The 20,802-nt window shown below is 31.6% G+C and overlaps 3 protein-coding genes and 1 non-coding gene across 7 annotated transcripts; 3 read left to right on the plus strand and 1 right to left on the minus strand.

Moving 5' to 3' along the window:
- The first annotated feature begins 2,118 nt into the window (after positions 1-2,118).
- LOC118035036 (malate dehydrogenase, mitochondrial) lies at positions 2,119-6,202 on the plus strand. Its single transcript, XM_035040509.2, has 7 exons — positions 2,119-2,451; positions 2,740-2,913; positions 3,238-3,406; positions 3,685-3,746; positions 3,890-4,011; positions 4,735-4,852; positions 5,803-6,202. The coding sequence occupies exons 1-7, from the start codon at positions 2,209-2,211 to the stop codon at positions 5,938-5,940; spliced, it is 1,026 nt and encodes a 341-aa protein (XP_034896400.1). The 5' UTR covers positions 2,119-2,208; the 3' UTR covers positions 5,941-6,202.
- A 3,318-nt stretch (positions 6,203-9,520) lies between these two features.
- LOC118035050 (transcription factor GTE3, chloroplastic) lies at positions 9,521-11,861 on the minus strand. 2 transcript variants are annotated; one of them, XM_035040534.1, is made up of 4 exons: positions 10,242-11,861; positions 10,102-10,147; positions 9,865-9,978; positions 9,521-9,749 (listed from the first exon to the last, which is right to left on the minus strand). In XM_035040534.1, the coding sequence occupies exons 1-4, from the start codon at positions 11,502-11,504 to the stop codon at positions 9,700-9,702; spliced, it is 1,473 nt and encodes a 490-aa protein (XP_034896425.1). In that variant the 5' UTR covers positions 11,505-11,861; the 3' UTR covers positions 9,521-9,699. The 2 variants fall into 2 exon arrangements, with proteins under 2 accessions (XP_034896425.1, XP_073268525.1); XM_073412424.1 differs by having other exon boundaries at positions 9,865-9,981.
- A 5,227-nt stretch (positions 11,862-17,088) lies between these two features.
- TRNAI-UAU (transfer RNA isoleucine (anticodon UAU)) lies at positions 17,089-17,162 on the plus strand. Its single transcript has one exon. It is a non-coding gene; the product is annotated as a tRNA-Ile (tRNA).
- A 163-nt stretch (positions 17,163-17,325) lies between these two features.
- Positions 17,326-20,280, plus strand: LOC118035043 (protein IQ-DOMAIN 10). Of its 3 annotated transcripts, none has more exons than XM_035040522.2 (6): positions 17,326-17,483; positions 17,822-17,913; positions 18,007-18,174; positions 18,447-18,674; positions 19,542-19,655; positions 19,751-20,280. In XM_035040522.2, the coding sequence occupies exons 2-6, from the start codon at positions 17,839-17,841 to the stop codon at positions 20,075-20,077; spliced, it is 912 nt and encodes a 303-aa protein (XP_034896413.1). In that variant the 5' UTR covers positions 17,326-17,483; positions 17,822-17,838; the 3' UTR covers positions 20,078-20,280. The 3 variants fall into 3 exon arrangements, with proteins under 3 accessions (XP_034896413.1, XP_034896414.1, XP_034896412.1); XM_035040523.2 differs by having other exon boundaries at positions 17,340-17,483; positions 17,819-17,913; XM_035040521.2 differs by having other exon boundaries at positions 17,397-17,483; positions 17,849-17,913.
- The last annotated feature ends 522 nt before the right edge of the window (positions 20,281-20,802 follow it).

The raw sequence follows: 20,802 nt of genomic DNA on the forward strand, positions 1-20,802 counted from the left end.
TAAAATAAAGAGTATACAATTATGGAGAAATTTGACTATGAATGATATTTTTGGAATTAAATAATTACTAGATTGAGGATGATCATCATCAATAAAATACTATTTAATTATTTTAATACTATAAGAAGTAACTAATTAATTAGTTTTAATAAACTACAAGTCTATGTTATAATGAACTCATATCCCAATTCCCAAAAGCTTAATTTCAATAGATGTGCTGCTTACTGGAGCTATGAATATTAGAGATTCTCCCGAACAAATCTTTAGGTTATGTTTACTTTCATAAATAGTATTTATGTATTTCCATCTCTAATTTTTTTAGATGGAAAATAATATTTCGTTTATATATATATATATATAGAAAACACAAATATATTACTATATATTTACACATTACAATTACTAAATGAAACTCTTAAACTTGGGTTGCCTTTATAGGAACACATTTTCACATACGAGTTGAAACTATAACGAATCGAGGAACTATAAGGTTCCATTGATGGAAGATCCATATCCACCAATTAGTATTAATATCTTTAAATTGTAAGTAATCATCATAATCCTTACTTTAACGGAAAACGTTAACAAGAGACATGCATAAATAATGACAAAAACCGTAAATTTAAAATGCAATAACAATTTAGATCTATTTATCACTACCAGAAAATTAGCAAAGATCAACAGAAATTTTGAAGAAATTTTTTTGTCAGTAATTTTTACCGACAAAAATAATTTCATCACTACTTCTGTCAGTATATACCGACAGACAATTTCCGTCTCTATTTCTATTGAAATTGTTTTTTGGCACACTTCACCATCTGTAAGATCATCAATGTTTTGTTGGTATTTCATTTATTTATTTATTTATTTGACATAATTAGCGATGAAACAGGAAATTACCATCAAATAATATTTTGATGAATAGATTCTGTCGATGAGGTTGTCGGTAAAAATTTTATCGGTGAATTGCATGTCTTAGACAAATAAAATGAATTTATCAATAAAACTGTTTAATGGTGTAGTGTATGAATATGAGAATGATCCAATCTAAAACCAACATAAATAAGGTTTTTGTTATATATATATATATATATATATATATATATATATATATATATAAAAGAAGCATAAAGAAGGAAAAGGAAGCAAAATAAGTGGTTTCCACCCGTGATATAAATGGGTGGTACCAAGGACATATTTTTGGATGAGAGATATCTTTTAAGAGACGAGAGAGAGAGAAAAAAACAATTTTTTTTTTTTGTTTTATATTAGTTTTATTCATTTAATGAGTTTTTTTTTAATGATAACAATTACTTTGTAAAATATTATATCGCAATAACAAACACTCCTTAGTCTATTGCGGGGAATTTTTTGAATTTTATTTTATTAAATTATATAGTAATTAAAATAGATATTCTTAAATAAAAAATGAAACCATTTAAATTTTAAATAATAAATATGTTTATTTACTCAATATATTCTTATTTATTTTAACAAAAAAACATATTATTTTTATCAGTAACATGATTTTTTTAATAAAAACTTAAAATAACTATTTGTAAGAATTCCAATGACTTGGATTGAGGAGAAAAAGTTGTATTCTTTTAATCAAAACTTTATTTTCTTATTTATCTATTTATTTATTGTTTTGAATTTTTTTTTTCCAAAAACATGGTTTTTAAAATAAAAATTATCATGATATAAAAATCAAGTTGAAAAAAAAAATATCATTATAGTTTTTACTCGACTAAATAATAAATAAAAATAATTAATTTGATAAAAAAAATATATAAGAAAATTCATAATAAAAAATAAAAAAATAAAAATTTAATCTCATTAAATATTTTTTAAAAATATTTTAAAGAAAATTATGCATATTAAATTTTTTTTTCATGAAATTTGATTTTTTTTATTTAAATTAAAATTTTCTAGTATTTTAGTATCATTTTGTTATTCTAATATAAAAAATAAAATTTTTGAAAAAACTGTTTTTTAATATATTTTTAAATAAAAAAATATTTTAAAAAACAATATTATTACAAACAGCACCTAATACCGGTAATAAACCAAACGAGACTCGTCCTCGATACTCTCAACACTTATAAATAATAATCCTATCAGCATTGCCCCACCCAACTCAAGGACCGTCTTTCCTCTGCTGGCATCCCCTTTTCCACACTCTCTCTTCTCTTCTCTTTCCAAATCAAAATGATGTTGAGATCCATCAAATCCCTAGCAACCTCTCCATCATCCCACATCCTCCGCCGTGGCTATGCCTCTGAGGCCGTTCCCGACCGCAAGGTTGCTGTCCTCGGTGCAGCTGGAGGTATCGGTCAACCACTTGCCCTTCTCATGAAGCTTAATCCTCTCGTCTCCAGCCTCGCTCTCTATGATATTGCTAACACTCCCGGTGTCGCCGCCGATGTCGGCCACATCAACACCAGATCTGAGGTTTATGTCCTTCTATCCGTCTCTTTCTTTTGATGCTTTCACATTTATTTTCCTCATTTTATACATTATTTATTTATTTATTTTGCATTTCTAATAAAATTTATTTAATGGATCTATATTTGATTCACTTGTCAATCACTTGTTTTTTGGTCTCACTTAAAGCTTAATCCATCAGTTGTATAATGTTGTTAGACTCATTTTGCTCTTCATGTTTCTGCTGCTTTGATTTCTTTTAGTGGTTTTTTCTTTTTAGACTCGTTTTTTACTTCTTTCTTTGTTTGAGTTTAGGTTTCTGGGTATTCAGGTGAAGCTGAATTGGGGAAAGCCTTGGAGGGAGCTGATGTTGTAATCATTCCAGCTGGTGTGCCAAGGAAGCCGGGAATGACCCGTGACGATCTCTTCAACATCAATGCTGGGATTGTAAAGGGTCTCTGTCAAGCAATTGCCAAGTACTGCCCTCACGTGAGTATTGAGATTCTGTTAAAGCAAGTTTGTTTGTATGCCACTGTAAGTTCGATGGCTTGGTTAAGCTCTATCTGGTGTTTGGACTTTAAAATATATTTCTTTCAGCAAGTACACTATAGAAAATGGACATGTGAAAGTGTAGAAACTGAATTGTTTTATGGCTTCCTTATTTTTTGGTTTATGTGGACTTCCCAGTCCTATTTGGAACCGAATGGAGTCATTTGTATGTTGGAAAGCAACCAAACATGCCTTTGGCGTTATTTTGCTTTTATGTTTTTGTTGTTTTAATTTCATGTTGGCTGACAAATATTGTGCGATCAGGCACTTGTTAATATGATCAGCAACCCAGTGAACTCAACAGTCCCTATTGCTGCTGAGGTTTTTAAGAAAGCAGGAACCTATGACCCGAAAAGGTTGTTTGGTGTGACTACCCTTGATGTTGTTAGGGCCAAGACATTCTATGCTGGAAAGGCCAAGGTGCCAGTTGCAGGTTTGTCCAATTACTCATTTACGAGACACTTGTGCTTCTTATTTCCCACCTTTATTTCCCTACCGAAGGCCAAATTGAAAGAAAAGTGTATAAATGATATAACATGTTACTTGTCTTTTTTTGGTGTAAATGAAAGAGCTCAGCTTAAGTAGATGTCATTCTTGTATTAGCATGTTTTTTCGGTCTTTTATTGTGCAGTTCTGTGTTTTAGAACTTTTTGATTCATTATCTTCTGTAATTCTTCTCTGATGCTGACATGTTGTTCTTCTTTGGTTCAGAGGTTAATGTACCAGTTGTTGGTGGCCATGCAGGCATAACCATTCTCCCACTATTTTCACAAGTATTTATTCACTCCCCTTCCACTTTGTCTCCTAAATAACTCTATATGCAATGTATATTAATACTGTTTCTATTCAAATTCTTGTCTGATTGTTTGTGATCAACTTTTCTAATTTTGTTCTACTTGTTTGATTTATTTTATAGGCAACACCAAAAGCCAATTTATCTGATGCAGAGATTACTGCTCTTACAAAGAGAACTCAAGATGGAGGGACGGAAGTTGTGGAAGCCAAGGCTGGAAAGGGCTCTGCAACTTTGTCAATGGCGTAAGTTTATATCCTGAGCATAGTTATACTCATGAATGTGTTTTGAATCCTTGTTTATGGACACTAAATTAGCATTTCATTGTGAAAATCTGTGGCTCACAAAAGTTTTCATCCTGATCAATTCACGTGTAATATTGATTTTTCTGAAGGATTAGATTTACCTGTCAGATATCTTTTCTTTCTTTTCTTTCTTTTTTCTATCAAGGTAAGAAGTCCGATGTGTAAGTGACACCAGGATGGTCAAGGACCAATCCTGTTTCTGCTTCTTTTTCAAGCAGTGTTGGATGAGCTAACATTTAGCAGACTTGTTTGGATTTTTGGATTCTTTTGGGGCTAGATTTCTTAGGTACAATGATTAAACCATGAAGTTGAACTCTTTAATTTTAATAATTACAAGACTTTTTAAGCTGTTCCAGTAAAAGCTAACATGTACTTGAAAAAATATTGATAGATTCAAAGTACGCCGTTGAATTCTGATTTTGTAATTCTTTGGCCACTCTTACTTATTGTTGGCCTGTTTTTCACCCATTTTCCTGACTTCATTTTTTTGTCTGCTTCTGTTCAAAAGTTTTAGAAAATGTGAATGGATTTCTTTTTCAACCTCTTATGGTTCTGTGACTTTCTCTTCACCTTGTTACAAGTCTCTTCATGTCCTTGCACCTGCTGTAATTATAAAAGAAAAGGAACTGTATATTTTTAATTTATTTGATTGGCCATTCGCAGCTATGCTGGAGCCATTTTTGCTGATGCGTGCTTGAAGGGGCTCAATGGAGCTCCAGATGTGGTTGAATGTTCGTATGTGCAATCAACTATCACTGAACTTCCTTTCTTCGCTTCTAAGGTAATTTGATCAACTTTGTTTGAACATAAATCTCTTTGTTAGATTATGTTGATGTCAAATATCCTTTCTGATGTGAATTCATTCTTTTAATCTACTTAATTGCACATTGTTTGCAAGTTAAAGAATACCATCTGTAACTGATTATTGCTCATCACAATATATTAATGTTTTGTACCTTTTGGAACCTCTTCCGGGCTGTCCTGTTTGCTTGGTTGGAAAAGAAAAAATGATATCAATTGAACTTAACTCTATTAAGCCCCAAACCCGAAATAACTGGGTTATATTTAGCTATATGGTTGTCTTATCTGGTTGTGTTGGGCTGTGCTTCTAAATGATGTTGTCATACTAAAACATACTAGTTTAATTCATGTCATTTTTTTTTTCACCCCCTCATTACCTCCAATCTCATCAATATTTTTCACTGGTGTATCCATGGATTTCTTCCCATACATGCTGAATATGATTGAATTATTTTTATGACCTTTCCTTAATTTTTCTGCAAGAGTTGCATCTCCTCTCTGCAGATGCCTTTCTTAATTTGGTTATTGTCTTTCCATGCATGGATCTTAGCATTTTTTCTAGGGTTATACTAATTTTGTGACAATGCTATCACTCGCTGTCAAATAACTTGATGCTTTTTTTAGTCAAAAAAAAAAAAAAGGAAAAGGAAAAAACAAATGGGGACTTAGTGGGAAAATGAAACTGTTATAATATCTGTCACGCCTTGTTTTCAGCAACTGCTGTGCAGATATCTCTGATGACAAAAGGTTCATTACCTTGTGAAAGGTTCCGCGATGCTTTGCACCTTTATCAGATGTAGCACTGGTATCCGGTGCTTTTCTAGTGCAGCATTGCTGTACATGTGCATTTTGCTGTGGAAGTTTTGTATTTTTATGCTTGCTGGGGTGGTCAGATAGTAAACATGCTAGTTCTTTTTTGTGTGTTTGCAGGTGAGGCTCGGAAAGAACGGCGTGGAGGAAGTTTTGGGGCTAGGTCCTCTCTCTGACTATGAAAAGGAAGGTTTAGAAAAGTTGAAGCCTGAACTCCAATCATCTATTGAGAAGGGAATCAAATTTGCCAACCAGTAATTCCTCCCATCACAAACGCACGCAAGTTTTGCATTTTTCAGTGTTGTATTTGCGGTTGCCAGCAGCACCAGCATTGCTATTTCATGTAGAGTAGGCACATAAAACCAGGTTTTATCAATAAAATACCCTGTGACTTGAGGTGGTAGTTGGTACTCTGGAGAGAATTGAAAATCTAGTTTATGCTATGTGCAAAATGCTTGTAAGATTTTATTCTTATTCACAGGGATGATATTTATAAATCAGAACCTATTCAGTGGACCGATATTTCCATCTGATTTGCATGCTGGGCATCATCCGGCTACAAAAATATGAAAAAAACCCCCCCTGCTCTGAGCATTTTACTGCAAAGACAACATGGCATTTCATCTCTGAGTGAAACTTGTGTCTCTCTCTGGCACAATCAGCATCCTGTCCCTTCTAGAAAAGCATGCAGCTATTTGTATTTATATTTTAAAAATATTTTTGAAAAAATTTAAATTTAAATTTTTATTTTATTTTTTCTTTGTTTTTAAATTAATATATTTTCTAGTGATTTTTAGTTGATATTAAAAAATAATTTTTAAAAAGTAAAAAAAATAATATTTTTAATATATTTTTAAATAAAAAATATTTTAAAAAAATAATTATAACTACGCAACAGCTGCATCACAATCTCAAGGATGCTAATAAATTTATTGCCATGCCAGAAAATAACACACCGCAATAATCTCTTTGCACCAGCAATGCCGGCCCTCCATGCTACTAGTTCAGTTGGAACAGAGAGCTGTTCCTTGATATTCATATACGGAAAAAAAAAAAAAAAAAAAAAAAAAAACACCAAAGGCTTCCCATCTAAAGCAGTTCAGCTGCTATAAATTGAACTCAGTACATTTCCACACGTTTTATGTTTTCTAATTTCTGGAGAAATCTTTTTCTAATGATTGGCTAGAGGTAAAATTATGCATGGGTAACAGTAATTAAACCACCTCACAATTACACAGGACTTTGGAACAAAATTCCATTGTACACAATCGCTGTTAGCAAGAAGTGAACTAGTTCTAAAAATATTGTATATTAAAGTTCATATAAACCATCTAATATATTAAAAAAAGATGTAATTGTTAGTTTCACAAAATGTTGCTCCACCACTAGATTGCTATAAACATGTTGCCCTTGCCATCATGACAACCTTTAAAAACTAGAAAAAAAAACCCAGATATTTGACATCTTAATTTTAGAGGAAAAATACTTTGTTTAAGGAGTCATCAATTAGTACTATAGTCACTAAAAATCCCAAGTGATCTTCAAAGATTCTATGACAAGGAATTGATTACGATAGAGAAAATATATTACCATCCTTAATCGTTCTACCTTAAACAAGGTGCATTGCTAGTTTTGTTTAAAATTATTATGAGTTGTTATCCTATATTATCAATATTTGTCTATAATATTTTTTTATTCCAGCGTCATTAAATATTGAGATTGATATTTTTTACTTGGACATTAATAAATACAAGAGTTGATATTTCTAACTCTTGCGTCAATAAATACCGGGATTGATACTCGTCTTGAATCCATTTATTTCAAGCACTTATGGATTGAGTTTTAAAATAATCATTGGACCGTGAAAATGATAGAAGTTGGCTCTGGACACTTTCAAAGAGATGAGTTTTAGATATTTTGCATATAGGCCCAATGGGCCATTTTATTTGAGCCAAGTTCTAATAGGCTTTATAAATTTGTTATAAAGTATATATGCAAACAAATTTTTTTATATCAAAAAAATGATAAAACAACAATTTTATAAAATTACTAAAACCTGCAAAAATATTTTTGAACTCTTTTTTATGCTAAGAAATCACAAATTAATGCAAATGTATTTTTTCACATTTTTTAGGACTTGGCCATGATGCAAATTTTAGAAATGGTTAATAAAAATGATTTATGATATTTTTATCTTTTTTTTTTTAAGTTACTATTCAAACACAAAAAAAAATGAAATCATGCATAACACACATCCACTTTTACAATCCTCAAAAATACTCACGAAAAATAAACATAATTAATTTGCAAAAACAAATCTCATCTTCTAAATGAACCTTCATCATTGTTACTAAATAGGATGAGACTACCAAAATGAAATGGAATATTGTAGAAACAATGGTTTTCCCGCAATGTGTGTTTTTCACGCGCCACCACAAACGATGACATGTTGAATAATGCTTTGGTGTGGTGGAATCCATGGAGATGGTGGTATGGTAGGTGGTCGGCGGTTGATGATTATTTTTTTGGTTTTTAAAAAGAGTGACAGGAGAAAGAAAATGAGAGAGAAAAGGGTAAAATGTCTTTGGCTAGATTATTAATGAAAGATTGTTGTATTCTATGTGGGAATTCTAGCTTTTTGCTATGTTTTTCATTTTTTTAGGTCTACTCTCGAAGTAGATTATTTCTTTTAATCTCCCCTCAATATAGAGATTTTGATATACTCCCCCCTCCATTTTCTATACATCGATATCTGTATTTATAATATAGTAGTCCCAGAACATATGGAATTCAAAGTCCTAAACAAACTCATCATTTTTTTTTACAAAAATTAATCTTGATTGGATTTTAAATTCAAATTTGTAAATGAATAACAAAGATATCATGATCATCTTTTTCAAACTAAAGATTAGGAGAGAAAGACAAACATATTATAGTCCCTTGTTTTTCCACAAGTTGATACATTACTTTCTTAATTAAAATTAGTCCTTGATCTTTTAACTCCAAATTTTAACCCTTTTTAAAAAATTAAAAGCAAATGGATCAAAATTGAGTTATGACATTTGCTTCCTCTTTGCAATATTTATAATGCAAAGGCAGTGAATTTTTTTTTTTTTTTTTTTTTCAAATCTTGCAAAACTTTGAAAGTGGTCATTTGAGAGGCGACTTTCCTCGAGAAACACTGAGATCTTAATTATAGTCATTTGAGAGGTGACCTACCTTGAGACTGAAAAATTCAAAGATTTGATGAAAGTTGTCTAATTGTTTTAGACAACTTGCCTGTTGGTGTGAAAATTTTTGAAATTTTGTTAAGTGGTTTGATTGTTTCAAATGACCTTTCTATCGGTGATTTTTTTTTGAGATTTTTCAAAAGTGATCTAGTTATTGTAGACGACTTGCCCATTGATGAAATGTTTTGAGATTTTTTAAAACTGGTCTAATTGTTCCAAGCGACCTATCCATTTGTGAAATATATGAAAGTAATTCCAACATTAATCTTATTTTTATGGATGACTATCTAGATAAAAAAATACAAAGATTTTTCAGGATTGGTCTCATTTTTCAAATGACCAACTCTTTCGTAAAAAATATTAGATTTTTCAACATTGATCTCATTGTAATGAGTAACCTAAGTACAATATCTGATTAAGTACATTTCCAGAACAATTGGCATGTGCTAAATCACACCACCAGCTGCATTTAAACCAAAATTAGCTTCTACTGAACCATCACAAGACTCACAGTATCATTCAAACTACTGACATCACAGATATCACACAACTCCATAGCATGTTGCCAGAAACTTAAAACCATATATGTGGGTCAAGGAGAAAGAAAGAGAGAAAATTAACGAGCGGCTAATGCTTCCATAATGATTATTTTGACAGGCAAATGTCCAATATCGTCAAGGTTGAATGGAAAATTTACAATTACCATGAATGATAGATAAAGAAGAGACGATTAGGATTCTAACCAAAGATGATGCCCCTGCCTGAATTGAATCCACTAACTCCTATGTCACCGACCTGCATCTGACCCAGATCCTGATGAACTATCAATATCAGAGCCTGCACATGAAGTATCGAAATGAATTAATAAATCCATTTTATGTTGTAATTGACACTATCATCGCCAGAAAATTATATATGTTCAACAACACTATAGCTGTAGTGTTTCAATTACCACTTGAAGAAGATCTGGAGCCACTGCCAAAACTACTTGAACAACGTGATCTGCTCATACATTGGCCTTGCTTATGCTCTTTAATAGGTGAAGAGGCGGGAACAGTCATTTGTACTGCTTCAAACCAAAAGGTTTTAGAATTCAATACATAATGAATAGAATGCCATAAAGATTCAACAAATGAACAGCCTGAATGAAGGCAACAGAAAATCCTAGGGAATTCAAGATGGTTATTACCTGATCCAAGTTCCTTTGGTGCCTCTGCAGTAGCAGATGTCAATTTCTACATAGAGAGAGAAGAATGATATATCAGTTAGCATGAAGGGAATGAAGGGAATTCAGCTAAAGATTCAAACTAATAAAAATTATGGCCTTACAGTCCCGAGCATATTGTCGCCAGCTTCTTCTCTATCTTGAAGAGCAACTTTAGCTTCTCTGTCATTCTTGCTTGTACTCTTCCGGTAATTGGTTACATAACTATGAAGTTCCCAAAGTGTTTCATTATCAAAACTATCAATATCCACTTCAATCTCATCTTCTTGTTGAAAAAGCCCAGGATTCCTCTTCCTAATAATCTGGACAACTGATTCTAGTTTATCTGAAGGCAAACTCTGCAGGCTTATACTCAGTTTCTGCTTCTCCTCGTAAGTCATTTTGCTTTTCGCAGTGTCCTTCTTAGGTTTCTTCGACACTGATGCCCTACCCTGACCAGCAGCTTTCATATTTGGATGCACAAGCTCTGTCAAAGAATCTGTTCCATCCAAAGTTCTCGTCTCTAAAGGCATTGTCTGTTGAAAAGGAGCAGGACCGGGAGCACAGGCAGAAGCAGAACGACAAGCAGGGGATGAAGCATGAGGACCTGGAGCTCTCTTTGAAGCAGGTGCTTGCAAGCTAGCATCGTACCCCATCTCCCCCCTCTTATCAAAATTAGTTTTGGCCTTAACATTAGCCCAATTCTCCTCAAAAATCTTCAACAATGTATCTGCCATAGTATGCACATCCTGCCCTTTCTCATTATACTTCATAGCATTATTAAAAGTCAACCTAACATCCTCCGCAAACTCCTTTGGCGACTTATAACAATTCTTACTCAGCCTACTCTTCACTGTCCCTAAATCCATTGGATGCTTAATAATCTTAAAATAATCATGCAACTTCAACTTCTTCACATCCACTGGCACATTAAACACCCATCCATATTGATGTTTCATCAACTTCCCTAACAACTCCCCACACTCTTTAACCAAATGCTTACTGAACTCCGCCGCCACCCCTTGTCCCGCACCACCGCCACACTGTTTCAACTTCTTGTTCGAATTCACCGGGGTTTTCTTCTTCTCATTACCATCCAACGGCCGCGAATTGGTGTGTCCCACATAACTAACTTCAGAATTAACCCTATCAAGAGTTCCAATTCTATGGCCACCACTATTACCTTTTATTCTATTATTAAGATTATCATTAAAGGAAGATTGAGACTTTTCTATGGAATCAAGTTTCTTTCGCAAGCTTCTAACTTGATCAAGTTCATTCTCTAATTTCCTCTTTAGATGTTTAATTTCAGATTTTGGCCTTGAATTCAAGTTGATTTTAACTCTACTACCATCATCAAATCTCACGTACCCGGGTAGTACTGACATGTTCCCATTCTGTGGGACCGGCTGTACGTGATTAAGACTTGAAGAGTCGTCTGACGCCACGGTTCCGTCGCGGTGGTTCTGCTTTCAAGAAGAGGAGGTGGTGGTGGTGGTCGGGTTTTTTAGATTTTGAAAAAAAAAAAATTGTCGGTGAGGGATATTGTTGTAATCTTAGGTCTGTTGTGGTGTTTTCGGGTATAAAAGTTTCTGTTGATATTGGGTCTCCTTTGTTGTTTCTTGTCTCCACAGTCCTCCTCTTCACACTGTAACCGTTCACGGAAGGTTCGAAACCCTAATTTCTTGAATCAAAACCCTAATTATTCCTTTTCCTTTTCTTTTTTTTACCAGGTTTAAAATCATAAGAACCTAGACTTATAATTTGACGGTTAACAGCTTGTTTGAAAACGCCATATTAAATATTTTAAAGGTTTTTTTTATTAAAAATAATTTATAAATATATTTTTATATGAAATCTACTAATATTAAAATAATTTTTTTAAATAAAAAATATTTTTTAATATTTTTTATTTAAAAATATTATTTTAAACCATAACAACTATTATAATCCCAACCAGGTTCTAAATTAAGATGACTTGCCAAGTTATTTTTAAAAAAACAATTCTAATGAAATCTAATTATTTATATTTTTTAATAAATTTAAAATAATTAAAATTAATTTATAAATACTTAAATTTATATTTTTTATATATAATTTTATCCACTTAAATTATTTTTTTTAACTTTTCAATATGATGAATTATTTCTTAAATGTAGGATAATTTATATGGTATACAATCAAGTTTTTTTTTTTTTTTCAATGTGTGATAACTATATTACACTTTATTTTTTTATACATAGACTGTATTTATATGAGTTATTTTTTAATTTTTTTGATATAGGATAATTATATATAGCTTATATTTACATGAATTATTTTTTAAGTTTTTAATGTGAAATAATTATATTACATTTCATATTTTTTATAGTTTATATCCATATAAATTGTTTATTATATTTTTAATATGAGATAATTATATTATACTACTTTCACATTTCTTTTTTTATAGCTGAAATTTATATACATTGTTTCAAAAAAATTTAGTGTGGAAAATTTAATACACTAATAATTTTTTTTTCTATTTTTTTATAATCTAAATCCACATGCAAAGATTTCAATACTAGCATTAGTTAGCAATTTGGTACTTTCAAAATGGTTTTTTTATTTATTTATTATTATGATGTAAGATAAGGGGCGATTTTGTATTTGGATAAATATTAAAAAAAAATTAATAAAAATAAAAAATACGGTGAAATAATCAAAATGTCATTAGAAGTCAAAAAATTAAAATTGGCCTCAAGGAGCTTTTTATGTCTTTTCCTAAAGGTTTTTTTGATATTAACATAACAAATTATGAGCATTTTGGTATTTGGCTTTAGTGTGTGATGCACAAGGAGATGTATAGAATGCGCTTGTGCCCTTTGGGTAGATCATATAGAAATACCCTTTCCCTATGTCGTGTTCTCTTTTTATAGGTGTGACACGTGTTTTTGGTGGTGGTTTGATTTGTCACCTGTAAGCTTCTGTTTTTTTCCATTTTGTTTTCTCTCCTCCCCTGAAAATTATAGCTTAATTCTCTTAATTGTTGGTATTTCAACTTTAGTTCTTATTTTTTTTTATTTTTAATTTTGGGTCTTGGCCCTTTTGTAGAAGTTTTATTTGTTTTCAATTTCAACCAAAGTTGTTAATTCCGTTTCGGTAGGTGTTTTGTTTTTTTCAATTGGAATGGAATGTTTCAGTTTTGGAGTGTTTCGGCGTGCCGTTTCGGGGTTATACTGTTAATATATATATATATATATATATATATATATATATATATATATATATATATATATATATTCAACAAACATAATTCAAATTCAAGATAAATTAATTATAAATTATGCAATACAAACACAATGCCAAACAAAAATAATTTCAAAATTTAAAATATTTCTAAATAGTCAAGATTAAATAGATCTTTAACTTAAAGTAATTCAACTTAAACAAAATATCAAAATATTATGAAAGTAAAATGTTTTAACAAAAAATTTTAAATATAAAGTTATGTCAATGTTATCAAGTGGCTAATGAAATCTAAAGCATCCCTTGTTTTGCTCAAATTCCTACAAAGTATAAACATGAAAAAAAAAAAACATGAATATAAACCATATATATTAGTGATAAATCTAATTTTAAAAAAGTAATATAATTGTTAATGAAAATAGTAATAATAATTTTCAATATTATTATTAATATCATTGCTATTGAAAATAATAATGAAAAAAAGCTTTTTATAATCGGGTGGTTTAGTTAATGAAATTGAGTAAGGTTCAATTTGATTCAATGGCTTTTCAAGAGCGGAACAGAACATGTGGAATAAAACCGGAACGTTTCGGGCGGAATTTAGCTGAAAAATCCGGAACGGACAGAGATTTAAAATGAGATGAAATTTGTTTCGTTTTATGAATTGGTATGGAATATTTCGGCCATTTCGGGCGGAACGGAACGGAATTGACAACCTTGATTTCAATATACAATCCCAATTTATCAAGTATTATATTCTTCAATTTGGTCTCCATTCTTTGGATTTCTATTTTTTTTTCTTTTGTTTTTTTGTAAAAGTTTTATTGGTTTTTAATTTTATTCTTCAATTAAAATTGATGGTATCATGTTTTTCAATTTGGTCCTCGCTATTTTGATTTCTATTTTTTTCTTGGCCGTTTTGTAATAGTTATTATTCTTTTCAATTTCATCCTTAAATCAAAGCATTGTTTTATTTTTTTTCATGTCAATTTTGATCTTCATTCTTTTAAACTTTTTTAGTCTTATTACTAAATTGATTTTTTTTTTTTCACCCTTCAGTCAAATATTTTTTTTTGTTTTCAATATTGATTCTCATTCTTTTAATTGTTGTTTCTTTTTAATTTTCTTATGCAATTGATTTTTTTTTTCAAGTTTATCCTTCAATATTTAATTGGCTAAGAATTGAACTTCATATTATTTCTAGATTGGATACTTCAAGTCTAATGATCGGATCATGAATTTAAAAAAATTAATAGATTTGTCATGTTAATTTGAGTTGACAAATACTAATTTTTTGTATGTCTATTTTTTTTAACAAATTTCAGCACATAAACATTACTTTCTTACAAATAATAATAATAATAATAATAATAATAATAATAATAATAATTCAGTCTCACAAGGAAACGCTGTTATCGAGCTAGTAAAACACTATTTGGGGTAATTTAGGTTATTTTTCACATGGAAGATGTAAAAAACCAAAAAGAAGAACTAAATTGCTGCTTTTGTTTTTGTAAATATTAACAGTAGCACAAGCACTCAACACCCAGCAAATGGAGTTTTGTCTTCTCCACTCCATGAATTTCAAAGAAAGGTAAATGGTTCTTTGTTTGTTTGTTTGTTTGCTGGTAAGGATGATAATGACTTGGATTGGAGTCAGATTTTACCACTCATGCTCTTGATTTGGAATACATATAAATCTATCATTTGTTCCTCTCTCTTCTTTCAATCCAGCTGAATCAAGTCGAACGAAGGACTTTCTCCACCAGACAAACACCCAGCCGGACTAGATTTTCTAAAATCAATTTCATTTCTATTCGAGCAACCCATTCATCAATTATATTTATATGCATTGCCAAAAAAACTGAAGGAACTCGGGAAGAACACTACAGATCCAGGGTGGGTGCTCTCAAGCAGTGTTTTCTGTGAGAATCTCTCTTTGATCCCATGAGAGGTTGTATTCAAAATGGAGAGAAAACATCTTTCATCTCCTTTTCTTCATGGGCATGTGCCCTTCTCTCCCACATTTCTTTTCATGGACAAAAACGAGAGAGGGAGCGAAGAGCAGAAGCTTGAGTTAGGAAGAGACAATTTGACTCCTATAATTATTGTGGATGTGGGAGATGATGTAGAGGATGATGAAGGATGGACTAGGGGTCAGAAAAAAACCGAGAAAATAAAGAAAAAAATAATTGAAAAAATCGAACCGAAAAAAAAAATGATTAAAATTTTAAAAAAACAGACCGGTTTGGTTTAATATCGGTTATAGACTTATAAAATCGAACCAAACCGAACCAAACCGAAAAAACAGAGCCAAACCGAGAAAACCGAGCCAAAACCAGAAAAAACGAGCCAAACAGGAAAAATCAAGCCAACCCGGTTTGAACTAGTTTTTTCCCTTAAAAAATCGAACCGAACTGAAACCGGTCGGTTCGAACCGGTTTTGATTCGGTTTTGATTTTTTTTTTAAATTTTTTTTTTAATTTGGTTATTTATTTTTAATAAAAACTGAACTGAACCGAATTTGCTTACCTTAGGATGGACATCGTGAATTGATAAAGCCTTTTAGCAGTTGGTTTCGTTTAGGCTTATATCATTTTGTGATTTTTTTTTTTTTTTAATTTATTGAATGTTGTAGCTGTGTGTGGGGACATCGCCTCTTGTGCACCCGTTACAGGCACAATTCCAAGTCAGGCAAATTTATTATGTGTTTGGTACTGTAATAATTATAGTGATTCTGGTTTTAAAAAATTATTTTATAAAAATTATTTTTAATTAAAGTTGGTTTGAAAAAAATAATGTTTAATTAAAATTATGGTTGAAATTGAAGATGAACAAAAAGTAGTTTAGTGTTTGTTTTGTTTTAGAGATTGAGGTTAAGTTTGGGTGTAGGACTCATTAAAAAGCTATAAAAAATAAGAAAAAATAAATTTTATGGTTGAGTTTTGTGCATAATTGGGTTGTACCCAACCACAACCTCAACCACAAAAACTAAAAACAAACACATCTATTTAGTATTTAGTTAAACAATTCATTTTTTTTTATTAAAAAACATAAAAAAAACATAAACATGTTATATTTAAAAAAATAAATATATTTTTAAGATAATTTTAAAATAGAGTTATTTTTTTTTCAATAAACATTTAAAGATATATCTCATATGTTAATCTTTTTTTTTTTTTTTTTTATCTATTATGAGAAAATAGCCAAATGTTAACAACGATCACGCTTCATATTGTTTAGTACAACTATTATGGCGGAAAGGGAATCGATGGAAATGTGATAGTTTATTTTTGTATTTTAAAAGTAATTTTAAAAAAATTTAAATTTTTTATTTTTTATTTTTTATTTTAAGTTAATGTTTTTTATATTTTCAGATATTTTGAATGTGTTAATAATAAAAATAAAATTTTAAAAAATAAAAAGTATTAATTTATTATATCTCTAATAAAAATATTTTTTAAAATATATATTATTATAATTCGAACACATATTTCATTGCAGCCACCATGAATTTGGGAGTCAAACCCAACTTTACGATCAGCTGAAAAATATCATTAATGTAAAGCTGGGTTTATTAGAAATAGTTTTTAATTATTAATGTTTTTTTAAAAGAAAAAACACACATTCGATATTTTGCCGAAAGAATTTGAAGCAAAGCACATTTTTCTCTTCCATCTTCTAACAAGATATTCACTATTTATCAAAGAGTAATTCTTACGTATCTATGTGGTGCAACAACAAGGTCCCGTAGCTCAGTTGGTTAGAGCGTTGGTCTTATGAGCCGAAGGTCGCGGGTTCGAGCCCCGCCGGGACCAGCTCTCGCTTGTTTTATGAACGAGCGAGTCTCTTCTTTTAAATCTTTAGTCTGGTGATGAATGGTTAGGTGCTCCGTGGGCCGCAGTCGGTATTTTTTTTATAATGTATTTGACTGTTGGCCTTCCAAAGGATGAAACAGCAGTTTCAGTTTTGTTGTGCAGTCAGTTAAGACATTTTCTCTCACCCATTTCTTGGACTGCACTTAAACTTCTTCTTCTTATTCCCACCGCTCCATCTTCTCAAACCACAAGCCAACACAACAAGCCTGCGTTGCTCCTCTTTCTGAACCACGAACAAAAGCATGGGCTGTTTCTTCTCTGGTATGTTTAGTCTGTTCCTATTATCCTTGATCTTTTGCTCTGTGCGTTATTGATTGTGCTTGGTGTTTCTGTATATAATGGTTAGAATACGGAGGAGTGTTGCTGATTATACTGATGTGCATTGTCCTAGCTAGTTGTATGAAGCAGATTTTTGCTGTCATGTATTTTTAAATTATTTATTTATTATACTGTTCCATATGTTTGATTTTCTTGGCTAAGCCTTTAGGTTTCTTGCTCAAGGAAGTTGCTTCTTTGATTTTCCTGTTATAAATGCAATATAATCTAATCAGTGTGGAAATTTTTGGCATGTTTATATTGGTTTCTACACTGTATAGCAGCAACCTGATCTACACCAATGGGTTCAGGATACTGGTTAAAGTCGATTATAAGCCTGAGAAAAGCGAAGAGAGATAGATCGAAGAAAGTAAAGGTAAATAATAATCAGGATTCTGCTGATTCCTTTTGGTAAAACCAGGGTTATTGTTTCCTTTTTCTAATCTGTTCCTTCACCTCTGTGAGGCAGGTACATTCAGCTATTGAAAAAGCAAATGAGTCAAAGGAGAGACCACCTACAAATGGAGAATCGAGTAGTTTCGCCCATGGTGATTTGCAGAGCAATCACGCTGTTCCTGGATTGTCTGATGAACATATAGCTGCCGTCAGGATTCAAAAGGCTTTCCGGGCATGCAAGGTACATTTCAACAGTGTGATTATAGAAGGACCATTCATTTCTTTCCCCGATGAATCAACCCTTCTGTCAACTAAACAGCCTTCTTATTTCACTGAGTTTCCAGATCGTTAGCATTTGTACACAAGAAGAAGAAATCTTTTGTTAGCATTGTTGGAATTTTTAAGAAATTTACTTCTGACATTTGCTTGCTCTCGTGGGCTTATAGCCATTCCAACTGTTGTAGAATTTGTACGATCAGTAAAGTAACAATGGTTTTCTTTTCCCATTTTCAGGCAAGAAAGGCAGTGCATCGTCTTAAGGGAGCTGTGAGATTTAATGTACCAATCCATGGTCAAGATACTCAAAAGCAAGCATCAAGCACGTTGAGCCATATACATTCATGGAGCAATATACAGACCCAGATAAGAGCTCGCCGACACCATATGGTAACAGAAGGCCGTATTAAGCAAAAGAAATTGGAAAACCAGTTGAAACTTGACGCCAAACTTCAAGAGTTAGAGGTACTACTGACTATTACCTATTTGGATTATAGCTTTCGTAACTTAATTAATGAAACAGTATCATGTTGCCAAAAAATTAAAACTTGGACCATCTTTTTTATTTATTTGAAAAACAGTGAAAATTTTGTAATGAAAAACTATTAAAAACCTCTAAAATGTATTTTACGAATCTCTTTTCTTTCCAAATTAACTTACTGCAAATTTCCGAAATATGACCTCATTTTTCGTGGTTTGAGTCTTATGTGCCAGAGAATATGCAATTGTTTGCTGTTTAAAAAGTTTAATGTGAAGAACAGAAAACTTAGTGTTTTGTACAAAAAATGCAAGCTGTCGTCTTCTCGTTTATGTGGGATTCTTGTGACTCTTTCTATATGTGCTACAAAAGAATTACGGGGTCCATGAAAAACCAATGAATCTGCCATAGAAAGGAGGAGTTGATGAGCAATCAATGAGCTTGGCCCTACGTACCGTGTGGACTGGTGGTTGTTGGCCTTTTCCTTTTCCTTTGAGATGGAGCTGTTTGGCTATAAATGAAACTCGGCCAACAGGGAAATGTCTTGTAGTTTAGTTGAGTGCCAGAACTCAATCATGCATTAGTCTGACCTTACCATGCTTGAGAGTAGCTACAAGCACAGCTTCTTCTTCTTCTTCTTCTTCTTCTTTTTGTATGAATACAAGCTCAGCCATTTTAAACCTAATTATTCGATGTAGACAAATGATGACGTGACTGTCATAGCATGGTTGAAATTGAATGCATCCAAAGTAGTTAGCTCCCAAGAGAAAGGCAGTTGCCCAGTAATCATTGCATGAAGCAACCGCCAAGGCTTCAAGATCTACCATCCACATTTTCTAACTCAGTTTTGATAGGTGGAGTGGTGCGGTGGCTCCGATACCATGGAGGAGATTCTTTCCAGGATCCAACAAAGAGAAGAAGCAGCAGTGAAGCGCGAACGAGCCATGGCATATGCCTTCTCTCACCAGGTCCATCAACTGTGAAAACTATAAACACATAAATTTATTATAGTTTCTGGTTCAGTTGACGGTAAATAAATGATGTGAGTTAATATGGTTTTCAGTGGAGGGCCAATCCCACACGATATCTAGGCCAGGCCTACTACATTCTTGGCAAAGAAAACTGGGGTTGGAGCTGGAAGGAGCGCTGGGTTGCTGCGCGGCCATGGGAGGTTCGAGTTCATGGTGAGCCTAATGACCTCAAGAAAGTTCATTCCAGACAAGGGAGCAAAACGGAGATTAAAATACCAGTACTGGCAACCAAACCTGCTCTGTCAAACGGGAAGGTGAATGCTAAAGCTAAAAAGCTGTCCAGCCCAGCCGTGGATTATCAAGCTACCCAGGATGCCAGTTGTACTGCCGGCTCATCTCATTTGGTGATTCAAAGTTGAGTTAATTAAGTATAATTTACCAAATCATTTTCTTGCAAACTTGTACACACTGATCCTTGATCCTGTGTTTTTGTTTTGTTTATTGTTGGGGTTGGTGTGAGATTTGCGTGCAGCGTGTGAAAAAAAGGCAACACACAGAGATATATGTTTTTATGTTTATTGTGAGATTTGGTTTAGTGTCTGGGTCAAATTATTCTTTTTTTATATTGTTAATGTATTTTGTAATAATAATAAAAAAAATTATATATATTTTTTAAATATTGATAGTGACATTTGTTTTTAAAAATTATTTTTTAATTTAATATTAAAAAATTAAATTAAAAAAATAATATTAAATTAAAAAGATAAAAAAAAAACCTATTTGGAAAAATCCAAGTTAATCTAAATTTATGATCTAGATCATAAAATAAAAATAATTTTATATAAAATATACAAAAAACTCACTTCCAATATATCTAACTAGTTGCTTAACTTGTGCTATGCCACTTGTTGTATTTTTTTTCAATATTTTTTTTTTTTGAATATACAGGCTTTACCAATGTATTTTTTAACATAAAAAAAATTATTAATGTAAATAAAAAAGCTCACACAGCATATGATGAAATACACTAAACAACATTTGTGTAAATAAATAATAAAAAATAATTAATGATAATTAAAAATAAAATTAGAAAAAATTAAAAAATAAATATAGATCAAGATATTTAATATTGCAATAAAAAAAT

This window comes from Populus alba, chromosome 11 (genome assembly GCF_005239225.2).
Source record: "Populus alba chromosome 11, ASM523922v2, whole genome shotgun sequence".
In the NCBI taxonomy this organism is placed as follows: Eukaryota; Viridiplantae; Streptophyta; class Magnoliopsida; order Malpighiales; family Salicaceae; genus Populus; species Populus alba.

Excerpts from the sequence above, each read along its gene's own strand:
- LOC118035036 (XM_035040509.2), top strand. The coding sequence starts at position 2,209 with ATGATGTTGAGATCCATCAAATCCCTAGCAACCTCTCCATCATCCCAC. Across the intron at positions 2,914-3,237 it reads TTGCCAAGTACTGCCCTCAC|GCACTTGTTAATATGATCAG; the intron begins GTGAGTATTGAG and ends TTGTGCGATCAG. Across the intron at positions 3,407-3,684 it reads GGCCAAGGTGCCAGTTGCAG|AGGTTAATGTACCAGTTGTT; the intron begins GTTTGTCCAATT and ends TCTTTGGTTCAG.
- LOC118035050 (XM_073412424.1), bottom strand. The coding sequence starts at position 11,504 with ATGTCAGTACTACCCGGGTACGTGAGATTTGATGATGGTAGTAGAGTT. Across the intron at positions 9,982-10,101 it reads ACCAAAGGAACTTGGATCAG|CAGTACAAATGACTGTTCCC; the intron begins GTAATAACCATC and ends TTTGGTTTGAAG. Across the intron at positions 9,750-9,864 it reads CTCCAGATCTTCTTCAAGTG|GCTCTGATATTGATAGTTCA; the intron begins GTAATTGAAACA and ends CTTCATGTGCAG.
- LOC118035043 (XM_035040521.2), top strand. Across the intron at positions 17,914-18,006 it reads ATAGATCGAAGAAAGTAAAG|GTACATTCAGCTATTGAAAA; the intron begins GTAAATAATAAT and ends TCTGTGAGGCAG. Across the intron at positions 18,175-18,446 it reads AGGCTTTCCGGGCATGCAAG|GCAAGAAAGGCAGTGCATCG; the intron begins GTACATTTCAAC and ends TCCCATTTTCAG.